Genomic DNA, 12,627 nt, shown 5'->3' on the forward strand with positions numbered 1-12,627 from the left:
AGCTAAACTTCAAATGCTGTATAGAGCAATGGGTATATACTGTGAAAATAAAATGTACTAGTCCATGTGTGTCTGGGACATACGGTAAGCAAAGTAGAAAATGAAAAATTAACAAAACATGCAACAAGTCAGAATCAACTCAGTTACTACTCCTAATGCATAAGAAATTTTTCTGAGGATTAACTTGTCAGTGATAAGATATAGTACAATTTAGGTGTTTGTCCTCTAAGGTTCTGTTGCAGCCTATATTACAAAGTCATACTCATCAGTTACCTAGAAAGCCCTGAACATGAAGTTTTTAAACAATGCAGCTGGCAATGTCTGGCAGTCAACTTTTCTCCTCAACAACAGCCTGCAGTGGTATGACTCTTTTTTCCACCTTTTTGAACAATGCGGATTGAACATCAGTTCAGAGAGCTAGCAGGATTATTCTAACAGTGGAATGGGCCAAGGAACAGTGTCCAACACGCTGCTAGCTCTTGTACTGCCTCAGAGCAATTTATCAAAATGCTGGGGCAGAAAGCATCAAGTGCCAGGTATTTCCAGAACTGACTGATGGAAACACTGTAGGATGTAACCTAGATTTAAGCACTGTTGGCAAACAGCAGTGCTGTAGACAAGAGCAGAAGCATAGCTAAACTTGATCATGTTCACTACAAACTGTGTATCTGAGCAATGGTCACTAACTGGTAAAAAATAGATTGTTACATTCCTAGCGTATGGGGGAAGCTTGAGAACTTCAGTTCCACGCAACTGGAAAAATGCAGTAGGTTTTCATAAATTCTCAACACTAAGAAGACTTTTCCATCTTCTCAAACTGAAAATTAGTAATTTAAATGTTTCACATTAGTTTAAGATAGTTTTGAAAGTGGTCAAATTGTTTTAACAGACAGATGAACAAAGTCCTCTAAAAAACAAACTGTGAAAAACTGTTCGTCTTTAACAAATTTCCTCTCCCTCACTCTTTTCACCTTGATAAAAGTGCAACATCTCTCAGCAGAGATCTTGACATGCAGTTGAAAGTTAAGCTATCAAAATCCTAGTAGAGGGAAACAGACTACATGACACACTAACCTAGAAGCAGAGTTGACTTGGTCTTTTAAAGGGCTGGACACCTCTGAAAAGAGAAGAGGAACAGATGAAGCATATTTCATAAACCAGCCTGCCTGGACACATGTGGCTCCTACATATTAAATGTAATCTTGGAAATCAAGAGACAAGTCAAGTGACCCACTGAGTTGGTCTCAGCAAGCAAAGAACCAGAATAAACAGCACTGCATCCTATCTGGCTCCTGGAGAATATGGAATGGTCCCCTACTACGTTGGGAATTTTGAGAAGACTCTTACCTCCTCATAGGGCTTTGTTAGCAGTATCCTGAACTGTGGTGGTTGGATCCCACCGTAAGTACTCGTTCCTGTGAGTTGGACAGATGGCTATGCAGAGGTAGCCACCCTGTAAGATGAAGGCCACAAACTTTGTGCTCAAGAGGAAGAGACAAAAACCACAAATCCTAGCCTGAAGTAGATACAATTTATTAATCCAATCCAAGCTAAGGGACCTTCAACTTTTTCCCTAGACTAAATGTAGAAGATGGCCCCCACCTGCATCCAGGTGGCATTTCCTTCTTTGGCTTGTAAAGGAATCAATGGATCTACTTTTACATTTAGAAAATTCCGGTAAAAAGCATTACAACAAAAGGCAACAAGGCAAGCTAAACTCACTTTAGAAAACCTAACTGGCCAGGCAGCCAATAATGACAGGGTAGTCTCTTAACTCCATTCATACAGTGTTCTGGGAGATGATGTCTGCTCATGTCCTCCAAACATTACAAGCTCTGACCTAGCTCTGCCACTATCCCCAACAACCTGTCAAAATTCTTCTTGTGCCTCTAAGACACAAGCATAAGACAGAGAGCTAAACCTAACTTGCAGATTCACCACAGGCTGAGAGCTAGCAGGTAGGCAACTAATGCAGAATGACTTGAGCCCTACAAGATCAATCACACTTTAACATGCTCTGCTTACTGGAGAGTAGAGAGTAAGCACGGGTCCTCTGGTGTCCTGTCTAGCAGTCTGATCTTCCTGCTTATACAGCATTGGCAGTCAGGCTACAAAAAGCCTGCACAGGACTGCAATGAACAATCAATGCACACTAGCATAACATATGGCAAGCAGTAGCTTGCCCAGCAACTTGCCAGGTGAGTGCCAGGTAAGCATTTGTGAAATTGTAACAGCTCTGAAGGATGACTGTCTGGTCTAGACACAGACAAAACAACAAAAATACGTAGACACACTTCATGCTTAAGAGGCAAGGAGATACCTCTTGTGACACAGAAAGAGAAGAGGAGCAGGTTTCCTCTAGGGTTAATAACATGTCCCCATAACCTGCATACTAACAGGGAATCAAACTCTTTCAAGTACATATGTGACAAATTATTCCACCAACATTAATGCTGTCAATGTAAGTGATTTCAATGGCATACATTCTGTTACTATATATTACTCCTGGTTATCAGGGCACTATTTGGGAATAGGATTAGTGGTTTCTTGCCATTTTCCTCCTACCACTGGCTTGGTTATGTGCAATGCTTGCCTCTAATGAGATACCAAGCTCCACTAAGAACTTCTACCTTTACACATTCTCAGTGCCAGTGGAGTTGTCTTCCTTGCAAAAACTAATAGAATTGCATCTGCTTGGCCATTCCATCAGATCTCATATCTGATTCCTCCAGGTCCAAAGAAACTTTCACTAGATGCTCTGTCAAGCTAAGTTTCAAATCAATAACCCTACAGCTGTGAACTCTCAAAGAAAATTGTTTATTCACCATATGTATCTTTGGTATACAACTGTCACCTAAGCAGCAGTGCATCTATTTATCCATTAAACAGCTTGCAGGCCAAAGAAAGGTCAGAGGTCAAAGGCTGGAATGTATCGTGCAGTACACACGCTTCAGCTATTACAGGCAGAAGTGGAGGATAATTAGCAAAATTTCAGTTCACATGAGAATCCAGAGGAAGAGCTTGTCCAATGGCAGAAAAAAAAGATAGTTAGTATATCTTGTAGGCACACTTCACTGCAATTAGCAGCGGGATAAAATGGGAACAGATTACAAACACCCTTCCTTTATGTCCACATGCAGGGGACAGATATTTTGAAGACTCTGCACACACAGATATATTAGGATTTATGATAATATACTCCAAGAAGAGCTATAAATATCTTTGCTTGGCTCATTCAAACTCTTTTATATACTCCTTTGACCTTATTTGGAATCAACATTGCAAGTCCTAAGTGGTATAATTACTGTGTACCCATCACCATCATTAGCCCTTTAATAAATTTCTACTATAGAATTTAAATGAGTTCATCTGCACAAGGAGTGCATTTAGCTAGTAAGCATATGTTAAGAAAATAATTAAAAAAAAAAAAAGATAGAGAAAGAAAATAAAAGAAGATGATTTAGAAGTTCTGCAAAAATGGTCAAAGAAAAAAATTAAGATTTTATGACCGTTCATGTTTAAGTGCATAATGGTGTTAGTAACTTAGCTTGGCACTGTTTTCCTCAATCTCTGAAGATATTCTGAATAAACTCCAAATTTTGAAATCAACATTGTTGTACCCTTCTTAAGAAGAAAGGCTAAATACACGGAGGTACATTCAGTATTGTTGAAGTAATTAAGACTTCCCAGTGCTCTGGGAAAATTGTCCTTTGATAGTTCAGCTTATATCATTTTAATGTACACTTACAAGGTAAACTTTCTCTATATTGTGAAAATTAAGTTTAAGTAATTTATTTGGTATGCATGTATCTGTGATTTGTGTTAAAAAAAAAATGTTTTGAGGGTTGTTTCATTTTTACTAAAGTTTACTCTTTGACATACGGTGGACTTGGAAAGACTGAAACATGAAAACAGAGGAAATGAGAGGAAGAGACTACAAGAAATAACCTGATTTATCCTGAAATTATGAGAAGTGTCCTAGTCAGAATGAATGCCACTGTAGTTTAACCTGCATGGCTTCGGTATGAGTTTGGCATATCCTTACTGTCAGTACTCAACAAATACCCCAAAAGGAACAGTTTATGCTGAGCTAAGGCTGCACAGACAGAAGGAAACTAAATGAGGAGAAAAAATTCTGCAGCTGTAGATAACCAAATTCTCAATTAACTTGTTGGTTATAATCTGATCATACTACAACAAATGAAGGCAAGGTAGTTTCTTACTCTTAAGGAATGTATTGATAAGATTCTCCATATCCCACCAAACATACTGTCTTAAGAGAGGTTTTTAATAATCATTACAGCACAGAGGGATGAAAACAGCATTCTTCTGTTTTAGTGGGGGTACTTTCTGCAAGCAAGTCCTAGTTGTTAAATACACAGTAACATGTTCTTGACTCTGCCAAAGGGAGTGGAGAACTAGAAAGACTTGTGGTATAGCCCTGACACATCGAAAAAATTATTGTGACCATTAACTCCTAAAAACTGAGTGTAAATTCTAAAAACTTCCATACTATTTTCCAGAATCACAGACGTGTGAAAACAAAGTTTATATTGCAACTGCTGAAGTCAGGAATCAGATAACCACATTAAAATAATTCTTTGTCACATGTGGTACAGCCTGCTTTCTGATGTCAAACCCTCTTCCATCTGGAGTCTAGAAAGCAAGAAGGCTACCTTCTACCAACCATATCAGAAACCACATGCCTGTGCCTTGAAGACAGAGTAGCGTATCTTTTAGCCAAAAACAACAAGTTACCCAGAATGCTTTAGGCCAAATCTTCACCTATACCGTAGACAGCAAAAGTGCTACTGATAAACTGTACATGACTACACACACCTATGCTTAATCTCTGAGATCCAATATATCCTCAGTTACTGCTGAGTGATGTTTTATGAGTATTTTGAAGTTAAACTATTTCAAAAAACACTATTTCAAAAGACATCTGGTATTCTCCTAAGGGGAAAAAAAAAGTATTTCAGAACACAAAGAAGTATGGCAAGAGGACAGCTTAAAAATATCTACATTGATATGTTGATATAGTCTTGATAGCCAAGAACTATCATACTGATGAATGAGAGTCTGCTGCCAAGATCTGTTTTTGTTTGAAGAGAAAGGGCAACAACAATTCCTCAAAAAGTAGTCTGGTCGAAAGGAAAGGTCTGTTCTGGAATTGCCTCACTATTCAAACAGATACAATGGTGCACGTTGCATACTTCTGAGCCTTCCTAATGAGGAATGGAAGCAAGTTAATGGCAATAAAGCTTAGGAAAACCCACAAAGGACTGTTAAAATTAGAAGAGACAGAAGCTATGCTCCAATCTGTACCAGCAATTTTTTTTTAAAGCAAATAGTAAAAGGGAATCTTCATCCATGCATGCACACACACACCCCAGTGCTACCAGACATAAGGACACCTTGTGTTTCAGGGTGATAGTCTTGGTTTTCGGCTTGGCATCTACTCTTGCTGCAATATGATACTGGATTATTAAGGCATATGCTAGAGATGCTTCTCAAATCTAGTCTGGAAGCTGACTCTTTGTTAACAAAACCATAACCCCAGTCCCACTTGTCTTGGTTTTCATATACAAGAGTGGTCACTTATTGTAATAATTGTCGGGTTCCCCTCCAGTCTCACAGACCAAGACAACATCTGTGATCAGCAATGCTTCAAACAGTGAGGATATAGACCATAACATGCCAAAAATTGTCACACAGAAACTCCTTCCATCATTTGGGAAGCTGTTAAAAGATTCTCTACCTTGGTTTTTTTCAGTTCATCCTGTTAAAAATCATACATATTTAAATTAGGAAGCAATTCCCATTTGCAAGTTCCAAGTCCGATCTGCTAAAATTTCTTAGAATGTAGACATGGATCCATTTCCATCTCAGAGCAACTGGCTTTGGCCTTCAGACACCAGCTGAGAAATCATGAGTACCCAAGGATTCCACACAAAGGAGACTAGGCTTTTGTAGTAATTGTTAAAAATCACTTCACTTTAATCATTCAATATAATCACATACTGAAAATATGATACATATGTAGATGACTAATCAGATAGAAAATGTCAATAAAAACAAATGTGAAGAGAAATAAAAGTAAAGATTTTTTTTTCCAAAAACAAACACACTAAATGCAAATTTATCCACTAAGAAGAAAAAAATCATACCCTAATTTATCCAAGCTCAATGATTATATTTCAAGGGCTTGGACATCTATAGCTTGAAGCTTCCACAGAAATGCAGGTTCAAGGTCACAGAAACAACCAAAACATTAACAAATCATTCATAATATAATGTTAAACTACACATAAGTAATTGGATGTGATTATACTATACTAAGATATATAAATTAGATTACACTTAAATTGTTACCTTTTCTTACCTTTTCTCCATGAAATGCTCCAGTTCATCTGTCTAGCAAAAATCTCTCCAATTACTCCTGAGACTGACTAATGCTGAATCATCACAAACTGCCTGCAGTAGTTACTATTACTTGTCATGATATAATTGCTACTCACAGTTATATCACTATTGGCTATCATATGCTATTTCCCATATTTTCTTATGCTACATAAAACAGTAGGCCTACATAGAGCGCCAGGATTAAACAACATGTTTATACCAGCAAAAAACTCCCAAACAAGCAAACACAAAAAAACCCAGGGAAAACTATAGTTACTCCAGCCATCTACCCCACAGAAAAGCACAGGCAAGCACAAGATGCATAAAGCTGGACAGCATCATCAAAAAGATTTCAAGTTTATGTATGCCCCACACCCCATGCAATACATACTGAGAGACTCAGAGAGAGAGTTTTTTTCTTAAACAGGCAAGTAAAGTATTAGGACCACTATACTGGTTTAAAATTCAAGTCACACAGATTGGGTTTCTGAGTTCGTTCTTCTCCATACCAGCTTTTATTATACAATTGTCACCTACAGCCCTAAAGGGTCCCCTTCCCCCCCCCCCCCCCCCCCGCCATGACAAGTCAAACACACAGCTCTCTCCTGGTTGGCAAATTGCTGATTTCATCTCAAATTGTAAAATACCACAAACTTTGTATTTCAGGAAAACAGAAAACTTTAAAATCAAGCATTTCAGAACTAATTCATGCAGGTTATAAGAGAAACCAATCTATAATTGTTAGCTTCAGTTCAATCAGACTGAAAACCTTCCAAACAGGGGTATGTTCATACATGTAATATGGAATTTCAAGCATACTTCACGTAACCAAAGTTAAGCACAGGGCTAAGATCTTACAGAACTCAGGCCATAGCCAATCAAATAGAGGCTAACCTACAGGGTGGTTGATCATAGACTTATCTTCTGCATACTACTAAAGAATTCAAGATAAAAGCAAACATGCTTTAGTAAAGATTTACTTGGAGTCCAAACGAAGCTACATTAAAATAAAGCTCCAGAAAACCTCAATCTTAACATATTTTATACACTTCTGTGACCTCATAGCTGTTTACAGTTACAATTAAAATAAATGCTGGTTTTGAATTTCTTCATTCCATTGCAGATTTTCTGTGTGCAGGGGATAGGGTGGGGGGTACATGTCTGTCTGAAGTATACTACAATACCAGTGCTCTTAAATGAAAAATCTAGCTCACTGCCATTACAGATGTACAAAGGGGAAAATGCAGACCACAGTATTAACTGGGCAAGACTTTCTTTTCAGCAGTTTCCCATTTTGAATAACCAGAAGCAAGGATACCCAAACTGTAAACTATGGATAAGAATGATCCTGGCTTCGTCTGACAATCTACAGTGCTGTTCACTACCCTTTCATGAAGTCACCTTCTACACAGAGTTATGGATACGGTTTATTATCTACTAGTCCTGTGTCAACAGGAATTTTAGCATCCACAAAAAAACTAAAAGGATGTGGTCCAATTAATGAAAAAATTCAAGAAGTCCTGAACTACATTTGCTCAAAAAGGTAAGCAAATGTTTTTCTATTATTAGTATTTTGCTCTCTGTAAGTAGGAGTATCAGCAAACAGGAGGAGGAGTGGAAACTGAAGAATTTTGTAGAGTTGTTGGGTTTTTTGAATTATTTCACGGAAATTAACTGCAGTCAGATTTTAATCAGATTAATAGCTTGTAGATCATTAGCCAGACAGGACATTTAAAAATCATACCTGTTAAATATGTTCTCACTTGCAGCGTACTTGTCCAGTCTTCCCAAAGGCGTCAACATTTCATCTTGTGAGACAAAGTCCAGGGCTGAAGGTATAATAATCACATCAGACTCTGAGCTGTAGTCATCCACACCAACTATCAGAGACATCAGAAATATTCCTTATAATCACAGTAGTTTAACACTAAAATGATGTCTGTTGTTGGTCTGAAATACAGAAGTCTAGGCAAGGTCCCACTGACAACATATTTACTAACCGCACTATAGCATTCCCCCTCGCTTTCCATAACCCCCTTAAAGCCTGTTCTATACAAGAGTTATTTATGACATCTAAATTGCACTAAATGAATTCTGGGTCATCTTCTCTAAATTCCCAAATATGAAGTTTCACTAAACGTCCAAGGTTCATGATAATCTTAGCTGACAAACAATAGTTTTATACCTTATATTTTTAAACAAGCAAATGACTTCTAGTTAATTCTAAAGTTAGCTTTTTGAGGACACATAGACTACAACCATAGCTGCAATTAGCCCAGAGATAAAGAGTTAATACACCATCACCTAACAGAACAATAAAAAAAAAAAAAAAAAAAAGGCAGTTTTCTTAAAAAGTTTAAATTAAGCATGTTAAAAAGTTCAGTTGTGTGTTGCTGTATTCAACTACCAAATAAAATAGACACAACTCACCTATTGCAGCATTATTAACCAGCACATCAATAGGGAACTTAATATAAACAGACACCTTTATCAACATGGAACTACAATGAAGTAGAAAAGGGGTCCATCCCTGCTCTGCAGAGCTATTTGAAGAATTAGGATTTGAGCTACCACCTTTTTTAAGTTCCATATGCCCTCTAAACTGTTCAAAACCCCAGTCCCATAACAAACACATACCTTAGCCTGCAAATGCAATCATTTATTTGCAAGAACAAGCTCAGGTCACCTGCTTTACCCCTGAAAATACAACACTACAGTACACTACAACTATTCTTCAGGCTAGCCAAGTTTCTCTGAAAAGCCTTTTGAAAACTGGCGAATAGAGATGGACAGAAGACAGACAGATCTAGAAGTCTAACAATGAGGGTTTTTTTAAATGAACTCTATAGGGGAATGAAAAAAGACTATACTCCTCTTACCTCCCACACAATTATATTAGGTTACATAGATTGGTTATCAGACATTGTATCATTACCTTCAACATTCAGAATACACAAGCAACCATCATTTTCTGAATGTCTTCCTTAATATACTTCAAACGTCAAAAGACTTAACACCAAGCTTCTCTAGAAGAGTAATATTTTTAGATCTAAACTGAGTTAACAGAATCCCTTCACCAATAAACTACTACTTCCATTTTCTAGGTAGAGAATCAATGGAGATAAATAAATCCCATCCCTGGAGAAGGGTCCAAATTCTGCAGTTGCTGATAGGACATGAAATCTTTTCCAGAAATCAAATGAAGTCGTCATGGGAAAAGAGCAAGTGCATAAGAAGAATCTGGGAGATAGGGGCAAGGAAGAAAGTGTGCAAGGAGCTTTGAGACAAAGTAGATGGAAGAGCAATTTGAGGAGAGGAAATAATATTCTTGGATATACCTAAGGTAGAGGATAACAAACTGTGGGGGGAGGAAGGGAAGGCCCAAAGGAAAGGTCAGCTGCAGAAAGCTATTGCAGCACAAAGGGGAAGCGCTTGGCAACCCCAGGTTTACACAACTGTTTCAAACCTGTGTTTGGTTTGGATTTGGTTGGGGGTTTTTTGTTTGCTTGCTTTGGGGGGTTTTGTTTGTTTGTTTTGGGGGTTTTTTTGTTTGGTTGGTTTGGGGGTTTTTTTGTTTGGTTGGTTTGGGGGTTTTTTTCAAGAATCAGATTTATTTTAACAGGAAAGGTAGGGAGAGGGTAAAAATGCACTCATGATGCAAGGCATGATTTTATGTCAGGTTAAGTTAACATGGAACAGGCTACATCCTTTGATAGGCTCATAGGTATTTAATTCAACCCATCAATACAATCGAAACCAGAAGTTTTCCTGTGTCATGCCATGCACCATTCTTACACAGACCAGTCTTTTCAGAATAGACTATTTCAGTTGAAGGTAACACAGACCAGTCTTTTCAGAATAGACTATTTCAGTTGAAGGTAACTACAACCATCATCTAGTCCAACTGCCTGACCACTTCAGGACTGACCAAAAGATCCAAAGGCCCCTTAAACACTGACAAGCTTGGAGCATCAACCACCTCTCTAGGAAGTCTGTTTCAGGGTTTGACCACCCTCTTGGTAAAGAAATGCTTCCTAATGTCAAGTCTAAACCTCCCCTGACTGATACATCTTTGAACCATTCCCACGTCCTGTCACTGGATCCCAGGGAGAAGAGCTCAGCACCTCCCCCTCCCCGTCCCCTCCTCAGGAAGCTGCAGAGAGCAATGAGGTTGCCCCTCAGTCTCCAAATGAGGCAAACCCAAAGTCCTTAATCATTCCTCTGAGGAACATTTTGTTGCATGCAAGCTCCTGCTGTTAGGGGACAGAGGACTGAAGACATACTTTGAAGCAGCAAACACATTTTGCAGCATCCACACATGAAGTTAGTTACAAAGATACTCCTCATTTCAGGAAATTAATTGCATTTTTTTTTTTTTGGTATCATTATAATTGCACCCTTCACTAGGGAGCTAAACCACTGCACTCAGCACAATTTCTAAACTACACAACTTCAATTAATACAGTTAAGTTGCGACATAAACAACTGGTGGAAAAAACTATCACACTGTTATTCAGTGAAATTAATTTTGAAAGGGTGCTATTTTCCTATTTTAAAGTTGCCTGATCATACTATAAATTTAAAAGCATAAATTGAAGAAACTATGTCAAGATACCAACATAATTATTTTCACCAATAAAATTATTTTTATTTAGCTATCAAATACATGAAATAAAAAAATGACCATTATATCAACAACCACTAGTTTTACTTCCTCCGTTTCTCTCCTCTCAACCTCAATTTTACATTTCATGTTCCTCTCTTTGCCCTCTACATTAATACTCTCCTAATGCTCCTACAGTGATTGGTCCAATGTAGACGACATCTTAGTGCAGAACATGGTGACTGCTCACTCTGTATGTCTTAACACATAAACATGCAGAGTTGACCAGATATCTAATGGCTCTGATTCAGTGAACTGAATGTTCTGATTTTTGCCTCATCAAACCAGTTAAGTCAACCAAACTGCTAAATCCACTCTGTATCAGATGTGAATATCAATGATAAAAATAGGAGCAGCTGCTTACAATTTATCTGTTTGATGTCTCCTACTAGTTCAAACAGAAAGTAAAGTGTGTGGATTTCACTCTGTTGTGTTTGTGCATTGTAAAATTAAGTTTAGCACTACATTAGGCTTGATGTAAGGATGTTACTGATAATGAGCAACATTTATTATTTAAATAATTCCAGCATCTCAGCTCATAGTCACAGAAGAGATAATTCAAACGGCAGCATTCTGATAAACACAACGCTAATACCAACAAGGAAGAGAAGAGTGATAAAAATAAATCAATCAGTACATGAACAGTTTATAGTACTATTAAAGTACTGTTACAGTTATCTTACATATTCATTTTCACTTTAAACATCAAGACATCAATCCAAGTGAAGAGGCATCAGTCCAGTAAATTTACATTTTAACAAAGCCTGTCAAGTGGGTGTGTCTTTAACTTGCTCCAAATACTTCTCGCCAACAATCTAACCACTCCTCATCTAAAATGCATAAAGAGCATACTTTGCATTATTCAATAAACCAAGACATTTTGAGATTCTCTACACTCTAAAGGTTATTCCAAAAAAGCTATCAAAAAAGCTGTTAACTGAATACTGCCTCTTCAGCCCTTCTCTGCTTTCCGTCCAACTTTGCCCAAGTACCACAGGACCTTCTGTAAATTTTACAAATGCAAAAAGCAGCCCTGAACACAAGTGTACTGGATTTGGCTGGGGTAGAGTTAAAATTCTTCATAGTAGCTTGTATGGGGCTACTTTGTACACCTCCAACCTGCTGGCTGGTGGAGCCCTGTGAAGAGTGGAAAAGGCCTTGACACTCTGTAAGCACTGTTCAGCAGTAACTGAAACATCCCTGTGTTATCAACATGAGTTTCAGCACAAATCCAAAACATGCTCCATACAAGCTGCTACGAAGAATTTTAACTCTATCCCAGCCAAAACCAGTACAAGTCTTGACTAGTTCAAATGCAGAATATACAGATTCATTCCCACTTCAGAATGTAGGCCAGGCAAGAGGGACACATTACTTTCCAGCTGCAGAAAAACAATAGGTAATTTTTCTTATTTTCTCCACTTTTTCAAACCAGGAGAAATAAATCCAGACCAAACGCTCAGAAGACATCTAAGCTACAAGACACCAATGAAAACTAATGCAAGTTAAGTGCCTAGGTACCTTTTAATCTGGTCTTACATGTTCACATCAACATGCAA

The 12,627-nt window shown here is 37.9% G+C and overlaps 1 protein-coding gene across 8 annotated transcripts in view; it reads right to left on the bottom strand.

Annotated features, from left to right (window-relative positions):
- Nucleotides 1–12,627, bottom strand: part of PPP4R1 (protein phosphatase 4 regulatory subunit 1) — a 69,995-nt gene that overhangs the window by 43,535 nt on the left and 13,833 nt on the right. For 4 of the 8 annotated variants that reach the window (XM_042798132.1, XM_042798130.1, XM_042798133.1 and 1 more), the window contains one exon: nucleotides 8,150–8,234. In XM_042798132.1, coding sequence (XP_042654066.1) covers nucleotides 8,150–8,208 — 59 coding nt within the window. In that variant the 5' untranslated portion in view covers nucleotides 8,209–8,234. Of the gene's footprint in view, nucleotides 1–1,074; nucleotides 1,118–8,149; nucleotides 8,286–12,627 lie in introns of all 8 variants that reach the window. The other 4 variants (XM_042798128.1, XM_042798131.1, XM_042798127.1 and 1 more) reach the window with 2 other exon arrangements.

This window comes from Tyto alba, unplaced genomic scaffold (assembly GCF_018691265.1).
Source record: "Tyto alba isolate M040663 unplaced genomic scaffold, T.alba_DEE_v4.0 Super-Scaffold_27, whole genome shotgun sequence".
Taxonomy (NCBI): domain Eukaryota; kingdom Metazoa; phylum Chordata; class Aves; order Strigiformes; family Tytonidae; genus Tyto; species Tyto alba.